Source organism: Phascolarctos cinereus, unplaced genomic scaffold (genome assembly GCF_003287225.1).
Source record: "Phascolarctos cinereus isolate Bilbo 61053 unplaced genomic scaffold, phaCin_HiC Scaffold_4;HRSCAF=312, whole genome shotgun sequence".
Classification (NCBI taxonomy): domain Eukaryota; kingdom Metazoa; phylum Chordata; class Mammalia; order Diprotodontia; family Phascolarctidae; genus Phascolarctos; species Phascolarctos cinereus.
The window spans coordinates 21,155,318-21,182,906 of NW_027555847.1; the positions used below are offsets into that span (position 1 = coordinate 21,155,318).

Here is a 27,589-nt window from a genome sequence, read left to right on the forward strand (position 1 = left end):
GACCTGAGTTCCAATCCAGTCTCAGACACTTGACACTTACTGTGTGACCCTGGGCAAGTCACTTAACCCTGATTGCCTAGCAAGCAAACAAACAAAAACAACCACCGCCACAAAGGCCTTTCCTGGTCTCCCCCAACTCCCCCCAACCCTGTGTCTTCTTTCTGAGATTACCTCCAATCTACCCTACATCTTATCTTCGTGTACACAACCATTCGCATGTCGGGTAGACTATGCGTCTGTAGTATTGACTAATGCACCTCACACGGGGAGGAGGGTTGAGAGCATCCTCATTATGCGGAGCCTCCACGGCCAGCCCCCAGCCCCCTCACCTTTGGGTCTTTGGCACAGTACTTCATGACGTCTCTCCAGTGTCTGTCCACCATCTGGAACTGCCGCCCTTCCTCAGGCATCTGCTGCATGATGTCCTCAGAGCAGAAGATGGGTTCCAGGTACAGCCACTGAGCCTGCACTTTCAGCCACTCATCAATGGTTTCTTGGATTCTAATCAAACGGTCCTCCCAGGCCTTCAAACAATCACAATTTCCAATTATGTAGAGATGATAAAAGACTGGGAACTTCTCTGACACTGACTTGCCCCGCCCACAAAATGTGGACAATCTTATCTACAGAATGTGCCCCCTGGGGTTGTTAGGAGGCATCGGAGGCTCGCAAACTTTAAGTCTTGACCTAAATGCCTATTCCTGTTAGGACCAGCCAGGTAGGACTCCTGCCAACCTTCCCAGGCACATGAGATTATAGCCAGGTCAGGGGTTCAACCCAGAGAAAGAGCTTTTGTAGCTTCTGAAGTTTGCTAATAACCATCATGGTTTGGGTAGTTTTCATTGTTTCTAGTTTACATTTCTGAAAATGGGGTTTGCCATGGGAGATAATAAACTGCTACCCAGGGCTAAAAAAAGTCCTGGATCTCAGGACTCCAATCTGGACTGAAACCCTGGCACTGTCACATCCTGGCTGTGTCCCTTTGGACAACTTCCTTTGGCCCTCCGAGTTGCTAAGTAGTTCAAGGTGGGGTGCGAAGAGAAGGAACTATAGCACACACCCCCCACCAGCTAGTCGATATCATCACAGAAAGTAAGGGGCAGATGAGAGCAGGAACAGGGTATTATTAATATGTTAATGAACTCAGAGAAACAGGGAAAGACTTGTATGAGGTGAGGCAAAAAAAAGCAGGGTCAAAAGAACAAAACAGGAAAATATAGATGCATGTATACATACAAATACAAATATGTGTGTTTTTTTAATGCAATGGCCAATACCAATACTACATGATAATCAAAGATAAAAGCACATCCTTCCTTTCTATTACCAATTCCTCAATTACAAAAGTGAAAAGGGACATGCTAGAAGATGATTTTGTATAAGTGTCTTCAAGCAACACAGAGAGGCTTACAAGGGGGTTTGTTTGGGAGCTATCTGCTGCATCCAGACAAAAAGATACTTACACATTTTTTAAAAATCCACATTTTAAAAAATAACTTTGGGGGTTGGGGGTGGCCAGTGATATGTGTACTCCATTCCTCACAGAGCTGTTGTGATAACGTCTATAGAAGTGAAAAACAACAGAAATGGGAAAGACCAGGCCCGAAGCCCCACGGACTCCACCTTGATCTCTTCCTCAAATGGCTTAATGAAGGGGGAGCCTCTCATCGTCTGAGTCTTGACGATCTGATCGTCCAGGATAGTCTGGATCTCGTCCACAGCAGAGAGGATGCTGACTCCCGTGTCTCGATACGGACTAATGTGAAACGCAATGTCATCCCATGTGTTGATCATAGTGTGCATGGCTTTCTCTAAGGAAAATTCCTAGGAAGATGGAGAGACAGACAGGTTATAGCCAAGGTACTGGTTCTTTCTCTAGAGCAGAGGACTTAAGTTCTCATCCTGGTTCAGCCAGTCAGCCAGCTATTCTATGACTCTGAGAAAAGTGCTTAACCCTTTCTGGGCCCCCATTTCCCCATTCATACAAGGAGGGAGCTCACAGGATAATCAAAGGGTTGCTCTGGACAGGAACCCAGAAACCACCTGGTGCAGCCTCTTCATTTCACAGATGAGGCCTCTGGGGAACCTATGCTCCTACCCAACATTCATAGAACATTCTAAGGTTTTTCAAAGCACTTTATAAATATATCTCATCTAACCTTTATAACAACCTGATGAGGCAGGCACTAGTATTATACTATTTTATGGATAAAGTGTAGAGATGTCAAATAACTTGCCTAGAGTCACACACACACACGGTTCAAACTCAGGTCTTCCTGACTCTATCCACTGCACCACCCAGCTGTCCCCAAAACAGAAAGCAATAATGTGCTACATCTTTCAATGCCAAGGAACGATATGATAGCCCATTCTCTGGCCAGCATCATCCAGGTCAATAAAGTAAAGATTGCTCCCCTGCACCCCACCAAAGATACCACAGAGACAGTGATGTCAGCCCATGCTGGGATCCCATACCTTTATGCTTTCCTGCTTACCTTGCTCGCCCCAGCACTGATGACTTCAAATTTTTCCAGGTATGGGTCAAGATTTAGCTTTAATACTTTTCTGAGAGTGGTCCCTGAATCCGGAGTTAAATCATATCCTACAATTTCTGACATCTCTTTCCAGTGGCGGGCTCTCAAACCTGGATTACACAGGATGGTGACAGTAGGGATGTACTCCTAATTATGAGGGAAACATATTAATAGTATTATTAAAAAGCAATGCAATATTGCCTACTTCACTGAGACACATGTTTTAAAGATATAACCAAACATAAACTCATTCAATCTTCCTGTTCCCCAATAGCTAAGTTGAACTTCTCTACATCTTAAAAAACATTTTGCTGACTTACCAAAACACTTATTTTTGGGAGCAACATTTGTCTGCTAAGGTAACAACACCCTTCCCCTATGACTCATTTCTCCTGGTACCTCATCCTTGTTCAGCTCATCCCTCCCCTTCCCCTGTCCCTCCTGTCCTATCTTCTCCTCTCCCAGTGTTCCTTTGGAACCCCCCATTCTACCATGAAAATGCTTCCCTTCATTCTCCACTTCTTCCTGTCCCACTCTTCCCATCCCCTGGTTGCCTCCTTTCCCACTCCATCCCTGGCCACTCTCTCTAGTACTGGATGTTCTTTCTTCCCTCCCTGCCCCCACACCAAAACCCACGCCTCTTCCAAATTTCTAGAACTTAGCACAGAGTGGCCTCCTAATAAATGTTTAATAACTAACTTCCCTATTTCCATCAAGAACACCACCATTCTTCCAGTTTCCCAACCTCTGTTATCCTCACTCCTTACTCTTCTCCTTCACCTCAGATATCCAGTTAGGATCCAAACCCTATTGTTTCTATCTCCCATCTTCCCAGCTCCCAGTCCACCATCTGACCTCTTCGCCCAGTGGAAGGACACATAAAGTAAATACAAGTAGACTGCAGCGTGGCCACAAGCAGTGGCCTGAAGTCAAGCAATGGCAGTAATGGAATGGACCAGATGGCCATCCACCAAATTTGGTGCTGGTATCTATGGAACCAGGCAAAAATCTCTAGTATGTTGGGTAGATCTCTATGAAGGATTTGCTGAAAGATGTGCCTGCTTCACATAGCATGAATGAATGAATGAATGAATGAATGAATGAATGAATGAATGAATGACATTCATTCACATTCACATTCACGGAGAGCAAGATGCCCTGAAGGACAGAGAAATGATGGCCAAATGCTAAGTGGTGTAGGGCTATCGCTACCATAGGTCCTAGCTTTCAGATCCCAGGAGTCTATGTTCTAAGGACTATCAAGGAAAGAAAAGGGAAGAGAGAAGAGCACTATTAAGTGATAGAGATTTTTTAAAAAGGCACATGGGATGTGTTGGGGACAGCAAGGTAACCAGCAGTCCTAAAATGGAGGGGAGGGCTCATGCCAGAAAGTTGTGGTGAATAAGGAAGAACCAAAATATGGAGGGCTTTGAATGCCACCCAGAAGAATTTCCCCTTGATTTACCAGACAGAGGGAACAGGCTTGTCCCGTGTCTGGAGTGCACTCTCTCTTTCCCTCTGCTTCTTGGAATCAACAGTTTCCTTCAAAGCTCAGCTCAAAGGCCTCTTCCTCCATGAGGCCCTTCCTGATGCTCTTGGCCACTAAAAATCATCTTGCGCTCATTGGCATATGTTTTGTACTTCCTTGTATGTGCACGTGTTGGTTGGGGTTCCCCCGCCCAACAGAATGTAAGCTCCTTGAGGGCAGGGCCAGGTTTCATCTTCGTATCCCTGGAGCCAGCCCAGAAAGCACTTCCTAGGTGCTGACTGATGACTGGTTGATGACTAGAGGAATGTTCTACCAGTCTCATGTCACTGGTCTCCTACCTTAAAGGCTTTGATCTGCTCCATGACTGCAGAACACATCACCACCGTCGGGTTATCTTGAATGTCTTCCTCTATTTTCTCATCTATTATGGATCGCTTTCCTGCTGCCTTTCTTTTTTCTTGGGCTTCTTTCTTTTGCTTCAACTGGAAGAACCTCAGGCTCTTGTAAATTTCTCTAAAAAATTCATCCACATCAGTTTCCATGCTTTCTCCATTAAGGTCCAGAAAGCCTCCATCCATCCACCTGGAGGGAACGGGAAATTACAGACAATTCCTGAGAGCTTTCAAGCCATAAGGGGCCTTACCCATCACCTTGTTATACCCCTTTGGGTTTGCAGATGAAGAAACTGAGGCCCCAAGAGGCTCGGGATTGTTCAAGGTCACACAACCAGCCGGAGGCACAACCAGGAGGACATGGGTCCTGACACTGGCTCCTGAGTCCACCTTTCAGTTTCCTCATCTGTAAAATGAAGGAGTTGGCTAATCTGGCTGCTAAGATTCCTCTCAGCCCAAAATCTATGATCTCGTGATCCCACAAACAGCAAAGAGTAAAGGTCACATAATGTTTTAAAAACCCACAAATATTAATGTACTCAGTATATGCATCTCAAAAACAGCCAAACGCATAGGACTGAGTTCATTCACACACAATGAAGTTCCACTGAGAATCATTTGTCCAAGAGAAATAAAACTGATGCGCATTTTGAGCTTTTCACAGGTTTCCTTTAAATAGCCAGCTCTCTTTCCCAAGTTATGATTACCGTTTTTCTGTCCGTTGCCACTTCAAAATGAAAGAAAAGAACTTCTGATAGGGCTCCACACTGACTTTCAGCTTGTCCAGTTCTGGGTATTTTGTCAATTCCCACTTGAAGAGCCCCTCTTCTTTATTAATAAAAGCCACCATATCTTCTGCCTCCTGAATACGTTTCTGCAGCAGTCTCACATCCATCACGTACTAAAAGCAAGCAACATTTCTCTTGAGAAGTATTTGGGTGAGATTAGAGAAACAGCAATGCATGATTCTAACAGCCCAGAATATTGAGCAGGCTCAAATAAACTTATATTTACGAAGCATAAATAGCAAGTATTTACTAAGCACCTACTATGTGAAGGGCACTCCAACAGTCTTACACTTGGGTTAAAAAAAAAATCAACCTCACAAGTGCCAAGGTGGGGAAGGCATGGCTAGATAACAGTCTGTCTAAGAAAGAACCGGGAGTGTTAGTAAGACCTGTGATTTCAATAGTACAGAGACCTCCCAGGGAGGAAATTCCCTCTCCCAGTCCAGATGGATGCCTGCCCTATGTCTTCTAATCTTAGAAAGCTCCTGAGATCACTGAGATGTTACGTGACTTGTCCTGGATCACAGAGCTAGCACGTGCAAGAGGTAGGAGCTGAACCCAGGTCCTTCTGACCCAGGGGCCATTCTCTGACAGCATGTGTGTGCCTGACCTGCTGCATCCACTCCAATTCTGCATATTCTGTAAATTCTCCCATGCGCCGAGTTTCCTTTTCAATCTCCAGAATAAGTTTTTCCCTCTTGGTCACCAAGTCGGTCTCGCCTTTCCGCTTGGCATTCTCAATGAGCTTTGTAAAACAGAATTGGGTTGTGTTAATGACCTTATCACATTTAGCAAACAGACCAAAGAAACATCTAACTGCCAAGTATGGTAATGAAAACACAGAGAGAGAGGCAATGATATGTATGAAAACAAAATATTACTGGCTGAAAGTTATCAAAATGCAGGGCTGTCGACAGAACTCTCTGTGTAAGCTGGTTTTGCCCAATCAACTGATAATCAATAAATAAATATTTATTAAGCTAATGTATGTGTGCCAGGCACTGCAGATACAAAAAGGCAAAAGACAGTCCCTACCCTCAAGGAGCTGACAATCGAATGAAGTAGATATTGTCTCAAGGGAGGGTAAGATATACTGGGAAACAATGAGTAAAAACAAAAGGCTTCAATATTTTTTAAAAATGTAAAATATTCACAAGACTTAGCAGCTTCTACTCTAAAAGACGGTAGGTCTTGGAACATTATATTTCGAAGAACAAAAGGGCTAGGGTTGCATCCAAGAATAGCTTACCCAGCAAAGTTGAATATGATCCTGAATTTTTTTTAAAAATTAGTAAGAAAACCCCAAATGGGGTCAGAGTCAGACAAGACTGAAAATGACTGAGCCACAATAAAGTCTCTTCTAACTTTAAAGTTTATGACCCCTAAATAAAATAAGGGAGGAAACAATTCAAAAAATGCTCTAAGAGGAATAAAAATCACCCTATCATCGATGAAATGGGACCAACTTAATAAATACTTATTAAAAATGTGAAATTCAGACATAAGTGTCATTGGGCCATGAATTAGCTTTAAGGTATATTGGGTGTTGGAGACGCATACAATTTCATTGAGTGTGTGTGTGTGCATATACATTTAATATATATACGTGCACACACACACATATATACACACACACAGAGAATATAGATATATCTGTAGAAATATATATGTACATGTACACTTACATATAAAGTTTGCAAAGCACTACAAAATTCTCCCCCTTTGTTCTCCCCCACAATCCTGCGAGATATGTCCCTCAGTTAATCTTATCCTTATTCTACGCATAAGAAACTGGAAATCAAGGAGGTGAACTTGGGAGGACATGCCTACCCATGGCCACATAAGTGTTAAAGGCAGGGTTGGCATCCATTTGGGGTTTTCTTGGCAAAAACACTGGAGTACTTTGCCATTTCCTTCTCCAGCTAATTTTACAGATGAGACAAACAGGGTAAAGTGACTTGCCCAGGGTCACACAGCTACTAAGTGTCTGAGGCCAGGTTTGAACTCCGGAAGATGAGTCTTGCTGACTTCAGGCCCAGGGCCCTACGCAATATGATGCCCCCTAGCAGCCCTCTTTTGACTTTCCTTCAAAATCAAGACAAATTACTTTAAAAGTTGACCAGCCAGCCAAGCCCCATGAGCACCAGGAATGCCCTGAGAGCACACACACTGGAAACACACCTACCTCATCATTTTCATTGAAGATGGGATTCATGTTCCGGGGCCACAGGAGAACGCTGGCATTTAAATCTAAATCCTCAGGGGGAAACATGAAAACATCCAGCAAGTAATTCGTCCGGCGCTGGCATTCCTACAAAACAAAGGAGCGTATCTGTTTTTGTCCTGGTATAATATACTACACGGCAGATCGAAGACGTCATTTTTTTTACAAATGGAAATAGAATGCAGGTTCTAACACTGACTAGTATTTACATTTTCAATTAACAAGCATTTATTTTGTCTCCACCCCAGTGGGGAGGGGGCGGGTTCATAGTAAGTAGGCATACATTAACCACTATCCTGTCCAAGTTTAGGCCTGAGGCAGTGTGGCCTGTTGGGGAACCCAAGCAGAGAGGTCTCAACTCCAGGCCTAGGGCGGGCACTCATCCTCAGTGGCATCAGGGGCTTCCCCTCCACCCACAGACCACAGAATGTTGGCTCCAGCAGGACCCTGCTGTGGGACTCCAGGCAAGTCACTTGACCTCTGCCTGCCTCAGTTTCTTCATCTGTAAAATGGGGATCATAATAGCATCTATCTCTCAGAGTTGCTGCGAAGCTCAAATATGCACAGTGCCTGGCACATAGTAGGTGCTATATAAATGCTACTGTCAACATTATCGTTATAATTATTATTATTAGGAGATAGGTGAGCTTCTGCCTTAGCTTGCTCCAGAAACATGGACTCCTATCCCTGCATCCCCAGCTCCAAAAGGCGAGACTTCATCTTCTCTTGCAGGGGTCCTTCTTAGGTATCTCCTCCCCATGCTTTCTAGCTCCGCTTTAGGTACTGGCTTCTCCCAGTAGAATGTAAGCTCCTTGAGGGCAGGGATTGTGTTATTTGCTTGTATTTGTTTCCCTAGCTCTTAGCGCAGTCTCTAGAACACACTAAGTGCTTAATCAATGCTTTCGTGTCTATCTACCCAGTAGGCACTTTAAAAATGCTTGTTGAGGGGCAGCTAGGTGGCTCAGTGGATACAGCACTGGCCCTGAAGTCAGGAGGACCTGAGTTCAAATCCGGCCTCAGACCAAACACTTGACACTTACTGGCTGTGTGACCCTGAGCAAGTCACTCAACCCCAAGTGCCTAAAAAAATGATAAAATTGGGGGAAAAAAATGCTTGTTGATTGATTGAACTGAATTCAAAGAAGGGCTTTTAAACCAACTCATCTAATACACTTGGAGACTACAAGTTTTCCTCTCGAGCTGGACAACGTTCCCTATTTCAGCTGAAGTACAACCAAACTCACCCCAAGGAAAAGGAAAAGGATATAGGGTTTCTTGATGTCGTTACAGCCCTAATATCACCAAAAAAATCAAAGTTTTGCTGAATGACCTCACTGATGTTTAAATCTACCAATCCGCAATCAGCAAACATTTATGAAACACCTACTATGTGCCAGGAACAATGCTAGCTGTTACAGATACAAAGACAAGAAACGAAGCATCCCCTGCCCTCAAAAAGATATTCTATAGGGGGAAACAAGGAGAAATATAAGCAAAGATGAAACATAGATAAATACAAGATAACACAGGGACACGAGGAGGCATGAACAGCTTGTGGGTGAATGGGCAGAGAGAGGAGTCAGGAAAGGAGAAGGACCTTGAGCAAAGCTTGGAAGTATATGAAAAACCAAAGACTTGGGTCTTTTGTACCAAGTTCAAAAATATTACAAAAGACCAAAAAAAAATTCTCACTGTACAAATAATGCACCTGAAAAAAATGACAAACATTTTACCTGGATTCTTAGCGCCAGTTCCTGGACACCTTTAGTCCTGGCGTTTTCCACATAGCTTATCAGCTCCATCATCTCCTCTGTCGTTTCAGGAACTTTCAGTGCATGTTCTTTAATATTTTCAAATTCGATGCAAATACTGTAAATGACACTGAGTTTCAATATTTTTCTGCCAATCCACTTTGTACTAAATCCAACAACTATGAATTACCAGAACTATGATAGCTTAGAAGATGAACATCTGGTTGCTAACACAAGTCACTCTTTCGTCAAAGAGACCTCGTCTGTAACCCAGGATTTATCTGAAATAAGCAAAGGCCAAGGCCTGCCTTTTATAAACCATTCAACTGTAGGATAAGAGTTGTTTTTGCAGGAGCGGTGACAGGTTCACACTGATCTATTTGTCTTTTCTAGGAGAGTGCCCCAGGTGACCATGGCTTGCCTTTTGCAAAATGGTTGGTCGGGGCTGGGTGAGATTCTACCCTCCATCATGACCTTATCATCACCTAGGGAGGAAATAAGCTATAGCTCATTAACAACTACACTGAGATCAGAAAGTACTCAGAAAGGGGAAGTTTGAATACCTCCAAAATCTAAAGCAGCATTTTCTTAGATACAAATAATTTTAATATGCCATTTACTTAGAACATTTATGTGTGTATTTATATGTATGTATGTATGTATGTATGTATATATACATATAAATAACAGGATAGATAAAGGTATAATTCCTACCTCCTGTGTATAGTCACACACAGACACACACACACACACAGAGATACACCCCCCCCCCCTTATTGGAACTCTGCTCTAAGAACAAAAAGGATTCTGTAGTATTTGGGGCATTTTCCCATCTCCTCAGTCTATACCCCTTCTCTTCCCTCCTGAAACTGTCTACAAGAAACACAAGAGTTTTCAAAGAAAGGAAGCGGTATAGGATTAATGTGAAATGTACTAACTGGGTGCTTTTCTGTCTATCCTGGGTCAGCTCTTCTCAGGTGAGGTCTTGTCATTTTGCTTAAAGGACACGGAATTTCTAAAATATCCTAGGCTCTCCTCACCCTGTTAGCACAATCACAAGGACTTAGTGGGGGATTTTTGGGGGGGTACCAGATCTGAGGTTTCATTAGTATAGTGAACTCCCAACAAGAAAACTCCCTATACAGATATGAGTCAGCACCCTCTCTGCAATTTATAACAGAAAGTTTCCTGGAGAACAGAGAAGTGAAGCAATGTCTCAGAGAAAGAACACAAATGGAGGTTTTCATGATTCTGCCAGCTCTCTGGACACACCATTGGTGTCTATCTCCACACTACCATCATCTCTATTCCCAGCTCCATTGCAAGTCTCTCCAGGGCAAGGAACTCATGTGCTCTTGACAGAGCCAATCAATGGTAAAGGGAATTCAAAGCAAGTGCACTAACCTGACTCCCAAAGAAAATCTGAGTGCAGATGACCCAGATTTGCAAAGAACTTGACCAAAAAAATCACTAAAGAGATAGCTGAAAAGTCACAGGTAGCCCTAAAGAAAGCTGGGTCTCAGAAGGTTGCCATAGCCCTGCCAGTTCACGATGCTGATAAATTAGCCCCAGCTACAACCAGTACACACTATCTCAGCATGGAGTGGCTTTCAGCTCTGCAGTTAAGCAAAGAGTTATTCAGATGGCAGAAATATAGAGTGATTCAACAGAGCCTCCAAGATCTAAAATTAACCAGAAATATGTATCATTTGGATTCCCCTTCCTTTGTTATGTATCTCTGCAATGCCCAACATAATCAATAGATACTTAATGTGCTAACACTAGCTGGAATCATTCAAGAGTTAATATGAGCCAAAGAAAGGTTCTATTTCTAGAATTCAATATATGGGTTGGGAAAACCATTCTACTCACCTTTCATTTTCATTTCTGTGCTTTGTAGCTATGTCATTCAAAAGCAAATTTGCATAGCCTTTTACTTTATTCACCAGTCCCTCCTTCAAATCATCACAGTCCAAAAGTATCATGGGGAAGTGAGCCAAATTCGGCAGCATCATGATTTCTTTAGCAAGGTTTAAAAAGTATTCTATCCGCTTAAAGGTTAGACAAAAGAAAGGATGTTGCAAATGAATGATCAAATCATCACTGATTTTTTAAAAAAGGTTACATGTAGTACTTAAGTGAAATTCTCATCTTACTGATTTACAATTACAAGCTAATTTTTCTATAGCTGCCTGAAAATCTTTTCCTTCAATGGGCACTAATGGATTGCCCATGGAGCTGTGAATTGGACCAATCATTCTGGAAAGTAATTTGGGGCTGGGTTGTGTATGATGGGGCGATTCTAAAACACAAAATCAGACAGGAAATGAAAAAAAAGGAGAAATTATCTCACAAAAATGGGGCATGTAAAGAACTGGTACAGAGGAAACAGGTGGGGGAGAAGATTGGAAATGCTGGAACTTATTCCCATGGGATCTGAGTTGAAGAGGGAACAACTTATACATCTATTGGAGGGGTGTAAAAGTCTTCTGGACCTGTAGAGAGGTGAGTGAACTGGGGGACAGGGGAGGGGAGGGACTTTTAGCTTTTTAGATTAAGATTTAGGAGGGTGGAGGAAAAGATAAGGTAAAAGAGGGATTCTTACGGGGGTGAGTAGAATAAGGAATAGGAGGCTAATGGGAAAAGATTAGGTAACTGGGATACAGTAAAAAGAGACACTGAGAAGGACAATAGTGAGTAAAAGAAGGGAAATTCACAAACAGTCATCATAACTTTGAACGTGAATGGAATGAACTCACCCAAAAAACAGAAATGGATAGCAGAATGGATTAAAAATCGGAATCCAACAATATGTTGTTTACAAGAAACACATTTAAGAATGAGAGATACACACTGAGTCAAAATAGAGAGTTGGAGTAGAATTTATTATGCTTCAGCTGACACAAAAAAGGCCAGGCTAGCAATTATGATCTCAGACAAAGTTATGGCTAAAATAGATTTAATTAAAAGAGATAAATAGGGCAGCTACATTTTGATAAAAGGCATCACAGACAATGAAGCAATGTCAGTACTGAACCTATATGCTCCAAATACTACAGCATCTAAATTTTTAAAAGAAAAGTTAAATGAATTACAGGTGGAGCTAGATAGTAGTACTATAAGAGTGGGGGACTTTGATCTTCCCCTCTCAGAACCAGATAAATCTAACCAAAAAATAAATAAGGAAGAAGTCAAGAAAACAAATAGAATTTTAGATAAGCTAGATATGATGGCTATCTGGAGAGAACTGAACAGAAATAGAAAGGAATACACCTTTTTTTCAGCAGTTCATGGTACCTTTACAAAGACTGACCATGTATTAGTACATAAAAATTTTATAGTTAAAAGTAGAAAAACGGAAATATTAAAAGTAACCTTTTCAGATCACAAAGCAATAAAAATTCTATTTAATAAGGGACCACAGAAACATAGATTAAAAATTAACTGGAGATTAAACAACTTAATCTTAAAGAATGAATGGGTTAAAGAACAAATCATATTTTCTAACAAATCAATAATTTCATTGAACAGAATGACAACAAGGAGATAACGTATCAAAACCTATAAGCAACACCAAAAACGGTGATTAGAGGAAAACAGACATCTCTAAATGAGATATCAGTCAACAAAATAGAGAAAGAGCAGACCAACGAATTGGGTAGGTAATTAAAAAAAGAAACTAGAAAAAGAACAAACTAAAAATCCCCAAGTAAACAGTAAACAGGAAATCCTAAAAATTAAAGTGAAATTTAGAAAAAGAACAAACTAAAAATCCCCAAGTAAACAGTAAACAGGAAATCCTAAAAATTAAGGTGAAATTAATAAAACCAAATGTAAAAAACCATTTAAATTAATATATAAAAAAATAGGAGTTGGCTTTATGAAAAAAAAAACATTAAAACAGATAAACCACTGGTTAATTTGATTTTTAAAAGAGGCAGAAGAAAATCAAATGACTAATATTAAAAATGAAAAGAGTGAATATATCATTAATGAAGATGAAATTAAGGCAATTATAGGGGGTTATTTTGACCAATTATATGCCTATAGATTTAACAATGTAAGTGAGATGGAAGAATATTTATAAAACTATAAATTGCTAGATTAGCAGAAAAGGAAACAGATTATCTAAACACATCTATTTTTGAGGGGGCAGCTAGGTGATGAGGTGGATAGAGCATCGGCCCCGGACTCAGAAGGACCTGACCTCAAATCTGGCCTCAGATATATAACACTTGCTAGCTATGTGACCTTGGGCAAGTCACTTAATCCCTATGGCCCCCCCCCCCAAAAAAAAAAAAAGAAGCAGAAGAAGAAATTGAACAGGCCATTAATAAGCTTCCTAAGAAAAAAGCACTAGGACCAGATGGATTTACAAAGTGAAATTTATAAACATTTAAAGATCAACTAATTCTAATATTAAATAAATTATTTGAAAGAATAGGGAATGAGGAGATCCTACCAAACTCCTTTTATGCAACAAATATGATACTGATTGATACCTAAACTAGGAAGAGGAGAAACAAAGAAAGAAAATTATAGACCAATTTCATTAATGAATATGGATGCAAAAATCCTAAATAAAAAACTAGCTAAAAGATAACAATAACATACTACAAAGAGTATACATTATGACCAAGGAGAATTTATACCAGGAATGCAGGGATGGTTTAACATAAGGAAAACTAATACCATAATTGATTATAGCAATAATAAAAGTTTTTAAAAATCATATGATTCTATCAATAGAAGCAGAAAAGGCTTTGATAAAGTACAACACTCATTTCTATTCAAAAAAATTTGAAAATACAGGTATAAATGGATTTTTCCTTAAATTGACAAAAAACAAACAAACATTTATCTAAGACCATCAGCAAGCATTATTTGTAATGAGGATAAGCTAGGAGCCTTCCCAGTAAGATCAGGTGTGAAATAAGAATGTCTACTGTCACCAATATTACTCAATATTGCATTGGAAATCATAGCAATAGCAAAAAGAGAAGACAAAGAAATAGAAGCAATCAGAATAGGGAATGAGGTAATAACACTATCTCTTTTTGCAGAAAATATGATGATATGCTTGGAAAATACCAAAAATTAAATTTAAAACTTAGTTGAAACTATTAATAATTTTAGCAAAGTAGCATGATATAAAGTAAATCCACACCAGCATTCCTATATATCACAAACAAACCCCTGCAAGAAGAGACAGGAAGAGATATCCCATTTAAAATAACTCTAGACAGTAGACCTGCCAAAACAAACCCAGGAACTACATAAACAAAATTATAAAAAACTTTTTATATAAACAAAATCAGATTTAAATAATTGGAGAAATATTAATTGTTCATAAGTAGGTAAGGCCAATATAATAAAAATGATAATTTTACCTAAACTAATTTATATATTCAATGCCGTCCCAATTAAATTACCAAAAAATTATTTTGCCAAATTAGAAAAAATTTAAAAATTCATATGCAAGAACAAAAAGGCAAGAATATCAAAGGAAATAATGAAAAAAAAAAGTAAAGAAAGGAAGTTTAGAAGTACCAGATCTTAAACTATATTATGAGGCAATAATTATCAAAACCATCTGATACTGGCTAAGAAACAGAAAAGTAGATCAATGAAACAGAGCAGACATACAATTTACAGCAGCAAATAAATACAGTAACCTTGTATTTGGCAAATGTAAAAACTTAAGATTTTAGGATAAGAATACATTATTTGGTAAAAATTGTTGAGACAACTGGAAAGCAGTATGGCAGAAATTGGGCATAGACCAACATCTTACACAATTTACCAAGATACAGTCAAAATGGATACATGGCCTAAATATAAAGATATTACAAGAAAATGTGAAGAATATGGAACATATTACTTATCAGACATGAACAATTTATGAATAAACAGAGATAGAGAGCAGAATGTGGTATAAAATGGATAATTTTGATTACATTAGAGTAAAAAGGTTTTGTACAAATAAAACAAATGTAGCCAAGATCAGAAGAAAAGCAGAAAATTGGGGTGGGGGGAATTATAGACAATTTTTCAGATAAAGGCCTCATATCTTAAATATGTAAAGAAGTTTGTAAAATCTACAAGAACTAGTCATTTCCCAATTGATAAATCCTCAAAGGATATGAATAGGCAGTTTTCCAATGAAGAAATCAAAACAATTTACCATCATATGAAGAAAAGCTCTAAATCAAATTAAACCAACCTTCAGATATCATTTTATGCCTATCAGACTGGCTAAAATGACTGAAGGGGAAAGCAACAAATGCTGGAGGAGATATGGAAAAATTGGGACGCTGACTCATTGTTGGTAGAATTGTGAACTGATCCAACCATTTTGGATAGCAATCTGGAATTATGACCTAAGAATTATTAAATTGCCTTTACCCTTTAACCCAGCAATACCACTACTAGATCTATTTCCAAATATAATTAGGGGAAAAGGAAAAAAACCTCTTTGTTCTAAAATATTTATAGCAGCTCTCTTTGTGGTGGCAAAAAACTGAAAATTGTATGGATGCCCATCAACTGGGGAATGGTTGAACAAGTTGTGGTACCAGAATGTGATGGAATATTACTGTGCTATAAGGTATGATGAACTCAATGATCTTGGAAAAACATGGATAGACTTACATGAAATAATAACGAGTGAAATGAGCAGAACCAAGAGAAAATCATATACAGTAACAGCAATACTGTTTTAAGAACAACTTTGTGCAAATAAGTCATCTTGACTAATATAAATACCCAAATTAACTATAAAGGACGTATGAAGGAAGATGCTATCTGCATTCAGAGGAAGAACTGATAAATAGATGTATAGAATGATTTTACATATATATATATATATATATATATATATATATATATATATATATATATATATATATTTGTGTCAAATGGCAGCCATCCCTAGGGCAGGGGGGAAGGGAAAAATGGGTGAAAAAAAGAAACTGACATCATAACTTTATTATATATTTAAAAGGAATAGCAAGTTGTACATAACAGATCTGTAGTTTCATGTGCAATCATCTTTTTTAAATATACTGTTATAGAAATGCTCATTTTATTCCATAAATTAAAAATAAAATAAATAAAAATTTTTAAATGAAAGTAATTTGAAATAATAGAAAACAACTAAAACAAATATATCCTTTGACCCAGAAAGGCCACTATCACACATATACCCCTGAAGATATCAATGATAAAGACAAATTTGCTGTTGTTCAGTTGTTTCAATCCTTTTCACGACCCCATTTGTGGTTTTCTTGACAAAGATACTGGGGTGGTTTGCCATTTCCTTCTCTAGCTCATTTTACAGATGAGGAAACTGAGGCAAACAGGGTGAAGTGACTTGCCCAGGATCACACAGCTAGTAAGTATCTGAGGCCAGATTTGAACTCAGGAAGCTGAGTCTTCCAAGACCACAGGCCTGGAGACTCAATCCAAATCTAGGTTTATCTAAACTAGGAACATTCCTTGTTAAATTTCATATTATCACCCTTAATCCATGTACCCAGTGCACGGCTCTTTTTCCTTTTGTCTAAATCCTATTTTCTACCTTTCCACGGGGCTTTTCCCAGGAGTCTAGAAAGGGCTTTAGAGAAAAACATTATTTCTTAATATTTCTAGAAAAACAAACCCAAAAAAATGCGTGTAATATACTTCTCCAGTGAAAACAGAAAGACCTCACTAATCGCTCTCCTGAAAGAAATCCCCCAAACTCTCAGAAGTGTCCTAGACAAAAAATAGAGCTTCCAGGTCAAAGAAAAAGCATAATGCAAGCGGTACCACAGTCAAAGCTTAAAGCACCAAGAATCCGTAGTCAGGATCACACGCGACCTGCTAGAAAAGGGAGACAGTCTTGGCTTATGATATTCCCAAAGGTCCAGGCTTACAACCAGGAATCACTTACCGTGCAACACTAAATAGAATCCTAAAAGGGAGGGACGGGGGGTGGGCCTGTAATGGACTGGAGGACTTTCAAGCATTCCTGATGAAGATCAGAACTGAATAAAAACTTTGAAATGCAAACACAAAAGTCAACAAAAGCTTAGAAATGTAAATCTATTTGAGATTTTGGGAGGGGCTAACTGCTGCTTATGTGCCTAGACTTGCCTTTTTAGCATCCTAATATTTTCAAGGGTAGGGCAGTTAGGTGGCAATCAGGAAGACCCAAGTTCAAATCTAGCCTCTGACACATACTGACTGTGACTCTGAGCAAGTCACTTAAGCCTTTTTGCCTCAGTTTCCTCATCTGTAAAATGATACAGAAAAGGAAATGGCAAACCACTTTAGGACGGCTGGACACAACTGAACAACAATAAAAATCTCCAAAGGTTACAGGTTGAATTCAAGGAGACAAAGGGAAATGGTTTTGGCGTGCTTGGGTGATCTCAAGGGAGGAAAGAAAAGAGAGGCCAAAAGGAAGATGAGGAAAGAAGGAAGGAAGGAACTTCTATTTCTTATGATTGGGGTGCCCAAGAAGACACAAACGTGAAGGAAAGGGGAAGGGAGTGGGCATCACTACCACCTCCCTCTTATCTGAACCAAGCCAAGGAGGATTTAACACACACATACACACACAGAAGACTTTAGCGTCATTATACATTAACTTGTCACAGAAACAAGCAGAGAGAGGAGAAAGTGAAAGAGAGATTTAAGAGTTGGGAAGAGAAGAGTCACAAACTAAAAACCCCTTCAATTTTAGCGGATGGGAGAGGAAAAGGGAAATCAAAAGGAAAGAAAGCATAAGAGCCAGCAGTTGGGGTCTGGGCAAGGGAAAGACAGGAGGGGAAGCAGAGTGAAAACAGGTCACTTCAATTACAGATCACCCATAATGATCACAGTCCCTCTCTTTCACCATCTTTTTAAAGGGTGAGGCAAAAAAAGAGGAAAAATGGAAGAGGACATGATGGAGAGAAATACAGAATTAGTCATCATGACAGCGAACACAAATGACAAAATGGAACAGGACCACAAGCTACATTAGAAAGCGAATCCAAAAAGTAAGTTGTTTTTAAGAAACACACTTAAAACATAAACATTCACAGGAAATTAAAATTAAGGCTTAAAGCAGAATTTATTGTGTTTCAAGTGAACTCAGAAGTAAAGGCAGCAATCATGATCTCAGACAAAGCAACAATAAAAATAGGGGAAAAGGCACTGCATTATGTTAAAAAGCAGCAATATTACATATATACATATGTACATATATATGCACCAAATGGTAAAGTGATTAAATGTTTAAATGAATAATTAATCATATGGAAAAACAGACAGCCAAGTCTTTATAGTTAGAGAAATGATGAAAGGGACCAATTCAAGAGAAACCTAGGAAGATTTGTATGAACTGATGCCAAGTGAAGTGAATGGAACTAGAACAATTTTTATAGCAATTACACATTGTAAAGAAAAACAACTTTGAAAACTTTAAGAACTCTGGTCAACATAATGAGCAATAACAGCTCCAGAGGACCGACGACGAAGCATGCTTCTCACCTTCCGAGAGAGAGCTGCCTGCCTCAAGGTGCAGAACGAGACATGCATTGTTGTACAGCCAGTGTATGGATCTGTTTTGATTGAACATGCTTTTTAATTACAAAGAAGTTGGGGCTTTGGGGGGAGACGGCATCAGAGATTTTTGGAAGGGAAGGGATAGATTTAGGAGACAGAGAGAGAAGGAGAGAAGGAGGGAGCATCAATGCATCTTTTTTTTTTATCATAAACAGAAGAGAAATGTTTGCTTTCAAATGCACCAAGATCTATGTACTTCTGAACAGTCACAATGGCAAGATCAAAACTTTAAACTAGAGATTCCTTAAGGTAAAATTTCTCAAAAAGAATTCCATCAGGAGCATCACTGGAAATCAGGCTTCCTCAGATGGGCTGCGGGGATTGGCTCTTGCTGGTACAGTTTCCAGGCAGTAGGTCCAGGGTGCATCCCAAGCATGAGAGGAATGCCCGTCCCAATTATAGTCCTGGCCTCCACGTTGACTATCTGGTGTGTTCTCCTCAAGCCACTTAGCACACTCTCTCCTACTGCTCATGTATAGGGAGGGCAGCATGAGCTCACCTTAGCCACACAACCACTCACGACCTAAGGGCAGCCTTTGTGATCAGCCAGAACACACAGAGGCTTTCTGATAGAATAAGTCATGTAGGGCCAACGTCCCACGGTCACAAATGACCAAGCATAACTGCCAGGAATCTTCAGTAGTCGCCCTAGAGGAGGGACGGCCACCAATGCAGTGTGGCTCCAGCGGTGCTGGGCTGGGAGCAGCAGGTTCTTCTTGAGAACACACAAAAGAATCTTAGCCAGGAGCCTGGTCCCCACCAGACATGACTGCCCAGACAGACCAGGCCCTGTGGCTCCAAATCCAGCAGCCTTTCCACCGCCACACACTGCCTCTCAGAAACCTCCCCTCTCCCTGTCTGAGAGCCAGGGCCAGACCCTTCCGTGCGAGGTCTACCATTTTGTTGTGTTTCTAAAGGCTTGGCTCACAGCAAGGAACTATGGGTAGTTTAGACACTGCAGTCCAGAAAACCTCCAGAAGAGCTTACAGAGTTCTGAAAGGTTTCTGTAACCTGTGACTTCAATTATTCTCTAACTTTTTACCGTTTCTTCTGAACCCATGCTGCTGCTAAAACTCAATATTCTCAATGTTTCCATTCATCTTATGTACAAATGTTTTTATCTTATCTTACCTTTTAAATTAATTTTTTAAACTGACAATGTTTTAAATGCATAAAATAAAATACAGAGGATTACAAAGGAAATCAATGATGTTGAAATACCATTATTTTTAAAAAACAACTTTTTTTAAGCTCACAAACCCAAAGTTTATAATCTCGGATCGAGACAAAGATCTCTAGAACGTGGGGTAAAGCCTCAGTGAAGGATCTGTAATAGAGGAGGGCATGGAACAAATCCACAGTGCACAGGAAGGTATGGATAATTCGGCCCATTTTTGCCGATGACCTAATAGCCATGTTTTCATTATGTACAATGACATACATTTTTGTACATGGCCCACGTGAGAATTTGTTACAAAGGGTTTTTTTTTCATCTTTTTTTCTTTCCCAGGGGAGCGGGTGGGAACAAGAGAAAATATAATAATATTCCATTACGTTCTTATACTACAGTTTGTTCAGCCAATCCCCAGTTACTGGGCACCTCCACAGTATCTGGTTCTATATGTCCTTTTGTGTGCAATTGTATAGAACTATTTATCTCTATTACCAATTATGACTTATGTCCCCAAAGTTAAAAGATATCATTCAAGAAATACATTATTAAGGGGCAGCTAGGTGGTGCAGTAGATAGGGCACTGGCCCTGGAGTCAAGGGGACCTGAGTTCAAATCCAGCCTCAGACACTTGATACTTACTAGCTGTGTGACCCTAGCCAAGTCACTTAACCCTGACTGCCTCACCCCGCCCCCCCCAAAAAAACCCCCCAACATTATTAGAAAGAAAGCTGGGATGATTCCCTATCTGTACCATTGATGAGATTGGGGACCAAATACAATATTAAAGTACCTAGGAATTTACTAAAAATGGATCAATGAATCAGATTTGGAGCAGGAATGTCCCTAAGAGTCCAACTGCTTCCTTTTACAGATGGGAAAACCTGGGCACAGAGAGGCATCTAAGTGGTCCAGCAGAAAGAATGCTCAGCTTAGAGTCAAGAAGACCTGAGTTCCGATCCCGCCTGAGACATTTATTAGTTGTGTGACCTTCAACCTCATCTGTAAAATGGGCATAATAACAGCACCCATCTCCCAGGATCATTGTGGGCCTCAGATGAGAGAACTATGTATAAAGCGTTGTACACCCTTAAATTGCTGTGTAAATGCCAGCTGTGATGAAGTGATTTGCCGAAGCAAGCAAATCTACTTAGCCCCCATAGGAGTATGCCTCAGATGGTGCTACATTTTTAGGAAAAAAAATGCATCCCAAATTTTACAATTAAGAACCTCAGATTTCATGCATAAAAAAGAGAATGAAGACTCACCTCAGTGTACTCATCAAAAGTGTGATCCTCTGCCTGAAATGTTTGTATTTGGTCGACTGCAGTCCCATTGATAAGCCAACTATATTTTTCAACTGAAAATTAATCATCAAATTAAAATTAGATCAAAATTTTTAAATTCCAGTGAATTTAGTGTTGTCAGTGCTGAATGGGGAATGGGTATTCTGCCGCATTGAATAATCTGGTTAATTGAGGTTTTTCTAATGGGCCATCTGCAGACAACCAGTTTTCAGAGAAAAAAAGCCCAGCACTCAAACCAGGCTTTTCCCATGAAAAGCCATGAGGCCCTTGGTCACCTTCCAGTGTCCAAGGGCCACCACTCTTCTCTGGAAGTCTCAGGACTTACTGAGGAACTGGAGTTTGGAATGAGGGCTTCAATTCCAACCACCATATTCAGGAAAGTATCTAAAGAGACCATGTGCTTTCAACCCCTGCAGCTTCCTGGGGAGGTGGCCACTTCTGGCTTTCCTCCTGGGAGAGGGGGACCTCCACACAGGGCGGAGCCTGCCAGGCCAAGGACTCAGGAGCCCAAGGTCCCAGCCCAAGGTCTGTCCTTGTGGGATCTTGGACAAATCACTTCAGTTCTCTGAGACTAAATGTCCTTGATCCAGAAGACCCTGGTATCAGACGAGAATTTCTCAAAGGGCCTTCCCAGTTCTATCACGTAATGACCCACATCTCCTCTTGAGTAACAGGCAAATACAAGAGGGGTGTCAAAATGCCAATCCACAAAAACGAGGGTTTAGTTATTTTTGTTATTGATGTTTTAAGGTCGGGGGTTGGGAGCCAGCCTGGCACCACACACCGTATTCATTAAAGTGCTCCTTCGGTCCTTGTAAATTCAGGTTCACTGCTTCCCTCAGAGTACGAAAGGCCTGATCCAACATGTGGTCAGGAAGGTCCGTGTTAAGTTTCACGGTTGTGGGTCCGCCTGCCAGCCAAGACTGGACAGTCTGAACATTCTAAAAAAGTCAAAGGAACAGTCCAGGTATCAATTATGGGTCATCAAAATGATCAAACTTACCTGTTTAGAGAAAGAGAGGGGACCTGTGACTTAAGTTCCCAGAGGGGATCTCCCTCTACCAAAGTAGATGGGCACTTTCTGTACCATCCATAATCTTAGAGAATTGCCTAAGACACTGAGAAGTGACTTGGCCAAGGTCACAGAGGTGGGCCTCTCCTCTATAAAAATGTTTGCATGCTCATATACATGTGTGCACATCTACAGTGAGACATACACATGTAAACATATATAGTAATACAGATATATGCATACATCTGTGGTAAGATATATTATGCATATATAGTAATATTGATAGATACACGTATACATCTATAGTGAGATACACACATGTATACATAGTGAGATACATACATATACATGCATAGAGAGACACGTATACATACATAGTGAGATATATGCATGTATACATATATAGTAATATAGATATATACACAGGTATACATCTATGAGATACACATATGTATATATACACAGTGAGATATGCACATACATAGTGAGATATACATACATGTATACATCTATAGTGAGATATATTTACACAAATATATACATATATAGTGATATAGATATATACACAGGTATACATATATCATAATATGATATATACACATGTATACATATATAGTGAGATATACACATATATAGTAATAGAGATACATGCACACATATATAGTGAGATATAAATATATATAGTAAGATATATCCACATGTATACATATATAGTGAGATATCTACACATGTATGTATAATATAATGAGATATATACATGCACACATGTATATATAGTAAGACATATACACATGTATACATACATAGTAAAATATATACACGTACATATAATATACTGTGATGTGTATATATGTGCGTGTGTGTGTGTGTACACATAATATGGTGAGATATACATATACACATGTATACATGCACAGTGAGATACACGCACATGTATACATCTATAGTGAGACACACATATGTATATATACACAGTGAGATATATATATACATGTATACCTCTATAGTGAGACACATTTATATAAATGTATACAGATATAGTGATACAGATATATACACAGGTATACATATTTCATAATATGATATATACACATGTATACATATATAGTGAGGTATATACATATATAATAATAGAGATACATGCACACATGTGTATATAGTAATACAGATATATATACATATGCATACATATATGGTGAGATATATACATGTGTATACATACTATAATGATATGTATACATACACATGTGTATACACAGTAAAATATATACACATGTATACATACATAGTAAAATATATACACATACATATAGTGTGGTATATACACATATACACATAATATGGTGAGATATACACGTGTATACATACATGTGCATATATACATAGTGAGATATGTGCACATGCATACATAGTGAGGTATATGCACATATACATATATAGTGAGATGTATACATACACACATGTATACATACATAGTAAGATATATACACACGTATACCTACACAGTAAGATATACACACATGTATACACTATATTGAGATGTACACACATGTATACACAGTGAGATAGACACACGTATGCATATAAAGTGAGATATATACACATGCGTACGTATACAGTAATATAGACATATACACACATGCATACATACGTCGTGAAACATATAAGCAGTGTACATATGGCTATATACACGTGTGTATACATATGTGTGCATGTATGTGATGTGTGCATATATGGTGGGGTATGTAAGCATATATACATATATTATAACATATGTATATACACATGTATACATGCATAGTGAAATATATACACATGTATACATACATAGTGAGATATGCAGATATGTATATATTATAAGATATATACACATATGTGTACGTAGTGATATATATACACACACACACATATAGTGAGGTATAGAAGCATATATACATATATAGTAACAGTATACATACATTGTGAGATATATACATATGTATACATACATAGTGAGATATACACACATGTGTATATATAGTGAGATATATAAACATGTATACATATATAGTAATATAGATATATACACACATGTATGCATACATAGTGAGATGTGTGCACATGTATACATCTATAGAGAGATACATACACATGTATACACATATAGTGAGACATATACACCTGTATAAATACATAGTAAGATGTATACACACGTGTACATAGCGAGATATACATGTATACATATACAGTAATATAGATATACACATGCATACATACACGGTAAGATATGTACATATGTATACATGTGTATGTATACATATGAACATATAGTGCAATATATAAACAGGCATCCTTATACAGTAATATATACATAGTAAGATACACATGTGTACATATATAGGGAAATATATATACACATATATACATATATAGTGAGATGTGCACACATGTATACATATACAGTAATATAGATATATACACATGCATATACACACCGTGAGATATATACATGTGTGCATACATACGTGTATGCATGTGTGTACATATATAGTGAGGTGTACAAGCATATGTACTTACATAGTAATATAGATATATACGCATGTATACAAACATAATAAGATATATGCACATGTATACATATATAGTGAGATACACAAACATGTATATATAGTAACATATATAAACATGTATACATACATAGTGAGATACATACACACGCATACATATATAGGGAGATACATATATCACTGTTGATATTTTTTGAGTATTATACCTTGTCAACCCCTGGGAAAATCTAGGTCCCTACCCTGCTGTGACCAGTAGTGTCCAACTGTCCCCAAGAAGACCCCCGCACACCCCTGCCGTTCCTAACTGCCCCCCGTTCCCACACAGAGATAGTTCTAAGGATATTTCTATGACCTTGATTTTGCAGTCCCTCAGCACCTTCAACACAGCCTTCCTGCAGCCCAGCCACTCTGCCTATCTAGAACCCCTGTCCTGCTGTTTCCCATGACTACCAGCTATAAGAATCCCCTTCTCCTCTTGCTCCCCAAGCATCCTGGTCTGAATATGGCAGGATGCTGTTAATTCCCCGAACCTGAATAAATACCTTACCTTATTTACCGATTACCTAGTTGGTCTGAGGTTTGTTTTTTTTCCCTAGGTTGACAGCCTCAATCCTATTTCCCCCATAAGCCCTGTGGTTTTTATTGGACAAATTTGAACATGCAGTGATTTTTAAGAAGATATCTGTCTCATTACAGTAGAACTAACCGTACATATTTGTATATATGTATATGTGTGTGTGTGTATATATATATATATATATATATATATATATATATATATATATATATATATATATATATACATGTACACACACATACATAATAGATAATATAACATATATAATATATATAATAATAAAATCATTCTACACATTTACTCATTTGATCCTCACAATATCCCTGTGAGTTAAGTGCTATTATTATCCCCATTTTACAGATGAGGAAACTGAGACATATAAGTTAAGTGACTTGCCCAGGATCATACAGCTAGTAATTGTCTGAAGCCAGATTCAAACTCAGGCCTTCTTGAGTCTAAATCCCACACTCTATCCCCTCTACCACCTAAATGCCTCCTATACACAAATACACATACACATATCTACATGTATGTACATACATTCATATATACATATATTATATACAACATGTGCTGCCTCATATGTCTGTATGCAGATGTATATTTCCTAAAACATTTGCCTTAGTCTTTTTTTAAGATTTTAACTAAAAGTAAGATGATTCCATTTTTTTAATGGTTTCAAATTTTGTGGATGTCCTATTACAGAAAAGTGGTTTGTGTTCAGGAAGGCTGACTGGGTCAGAATGATACTTTTTAAAATGACTACCATGTAAAAATAAGACAGCATTAAAATCTTCACTTTTAGAATTGGATTGCAGTATTTTTTCATGTCTATCCTAATGCCCTCCAAAAAGTCCTATTCCAATACCTCACTGTAGCGGGAAGGTGACTCGGACATTTGGAAGGCTATGCCGGTAGGCTCTGGAACATCCCATTGTATTTTGAGTTCCTTGAGGGCAGGGGCCATTTTTGCCTTTCTCTATATCACCAGCACTCAACAAAATGTCTAGCACACAGTAAGCATTTACTAAATCCACGTCGACTTAATTCAACATCCAGAGTACAGCTTTGACAACAGACAACCTACTTTCTATGGTTCAGAAGAGCTAAGTATGGAACGGCTCATCCCCAGTGGCTAGCCACCTTGTGATGAGCGAGCTGGCCACTATCAACCCATTGGAGAATACAAGTATGGAAACATTCGACTTAGAAATCACTTAGAATAGCGGCAGCTAGGTGGTGCAGTGGATGGAGCCCTGGCCCTGAAATCTCAGACCAAACCCTTGACACTTCCTAGCTGTGTGATCCTGGGCAACTGACTTAACTTCAACTGCCTAAAAAAAAATCATTTAGAATAGAAAAGAAAAACATGATGAGACTACAACTCTAAGTGGCTCTAGAGCCAATATTAATAATGGCCCAGGGCAGCTAGGTGGCACAGTGGATAGAGCACCAGCCCTGAAGTCAGGAGGACCTGAGTTCGAATCCGGCCTCAGACCAAACACTTGACACTTACTAGCTGTGTGACCCTGGTCAGGTCACTTAACCCCAACTGCCTAAAAATAAAAAAATAAAAATAAGATTATTTTAAAAATAATAATAACAATAATGATAATCATGGCCCAAACCAAATTATTTACTTCTGAAAATTATTACTTCAACTCCAAGGGTAAAGAGGTTGCCCCACCTTCAGCGTTTCTCCAATCCAATCCACCACGCCTCCCACGACTTCTTGTAAGTCTTGAAAAGTCGGATAAAAGTCCATTTTCTCATCATCAAATGTCAACTCCATCTTGAATATCGGCAGCCATTTGTTGTCATTAGGATCAAAGAGATTTACAAATCCTTCCACTGTTCTCTTTAACAGATCTCTCAGCTGGATCATAACACAAGTAGATCTTATTACTTTAATAAATGCAAATTTTACCTTTGGTTCTCACACAATTTTTTAAAAAAACCAGTCAGCTCATTCTGCCCCCTCTAATTAATAACTCTAGTTCATGCCTCAATTACTTTTCCTCTTCATTCACTGGTTTCTTAGTTAGGATTTTTTTTTCATTGAGGGCAATTGGGGTTTTCTTGGCAAAGATACTTGAATGGTTTACCATTTTCTTCTCCAGTTCATTTTATAGATGAGGAATCTGAGGTAAACAGGGTTAAGTGACTTGCTCAGGGTCACACAGTTAGCAAGTGTCTGAGGCCAC

At 39.0% G+C, this 27,589-nt stretch overlaps 1 protein-coding gene and 1 long non-coding RNA gene across 3 annotated transcripts in view; one reads left to right on the forward strand and one right to left on the reverse strand.

The window, feature by feature from the left end:
• The window catches only part of DNAH12 (dynein axonemal heavy chain 12), a 182,171-nt gene that overhangs the window by 136,790 nt on the left and 17,792 nt on the right, over nt 1-27,589 (reverse strand). For both annotated transcript variants that reach the window (XM_020968975.2, XM_020968988.2), the window contains exons 9-20: nt 27,073-27,261; nt 22,035-22,191; nt 21,212-21,303; nt 11,051-11,229; nt 9,161-9,296; nt 7,389-7,514; nt 5,814-5,948; nt 5,123-5,316; nt 4,362-4,605; nt 2,496-2,681; nt 1,624-1,824; nt 330-524 (exon numbers count right to left, since the gene is read on the reverse strand). In XM_020968975.2, coding sequence (XP_020824634.1) covers nt 330-524; nt 1,624-1,824; nt 2,496-2,681; nt 4,362-4,605; nt 5,123-5,316; nt 5,814-5,948; nt 7,389-7,514; nt 9,161-9,296; nt 11,051-11,229; nt 21,212-21,303; nt 22,035-22,191; nt 27,073-27,261 — 2,034 coding nt within the window. The remainder of the gene's footprint in view (nt 1-329; nt 525-1,623; nt 1,825-2,495; nt 2,682-4,361; nt 4,606-5,122; nt 5,317-5,813; nt 5,949-7,388; nt 7,515-9,160; nt 9,297-11,050; nt 11,230-21,211; nt 21,304-22,034; nt 22,192-27,072; nt 27,262-27,589) is intronic.
• Nucleotides 11,160-21,295, forward strand: LOC110195986 (uncharacterized). Its single transcript, XR_002321069.2, has 3 exons — nt 11,160-11,683; nt 18,073-18,204; nt 20,818-21,295. It is a non-coding gene; the product is annotated as an uncharacterized LOC110195986 (long non-coding RNA).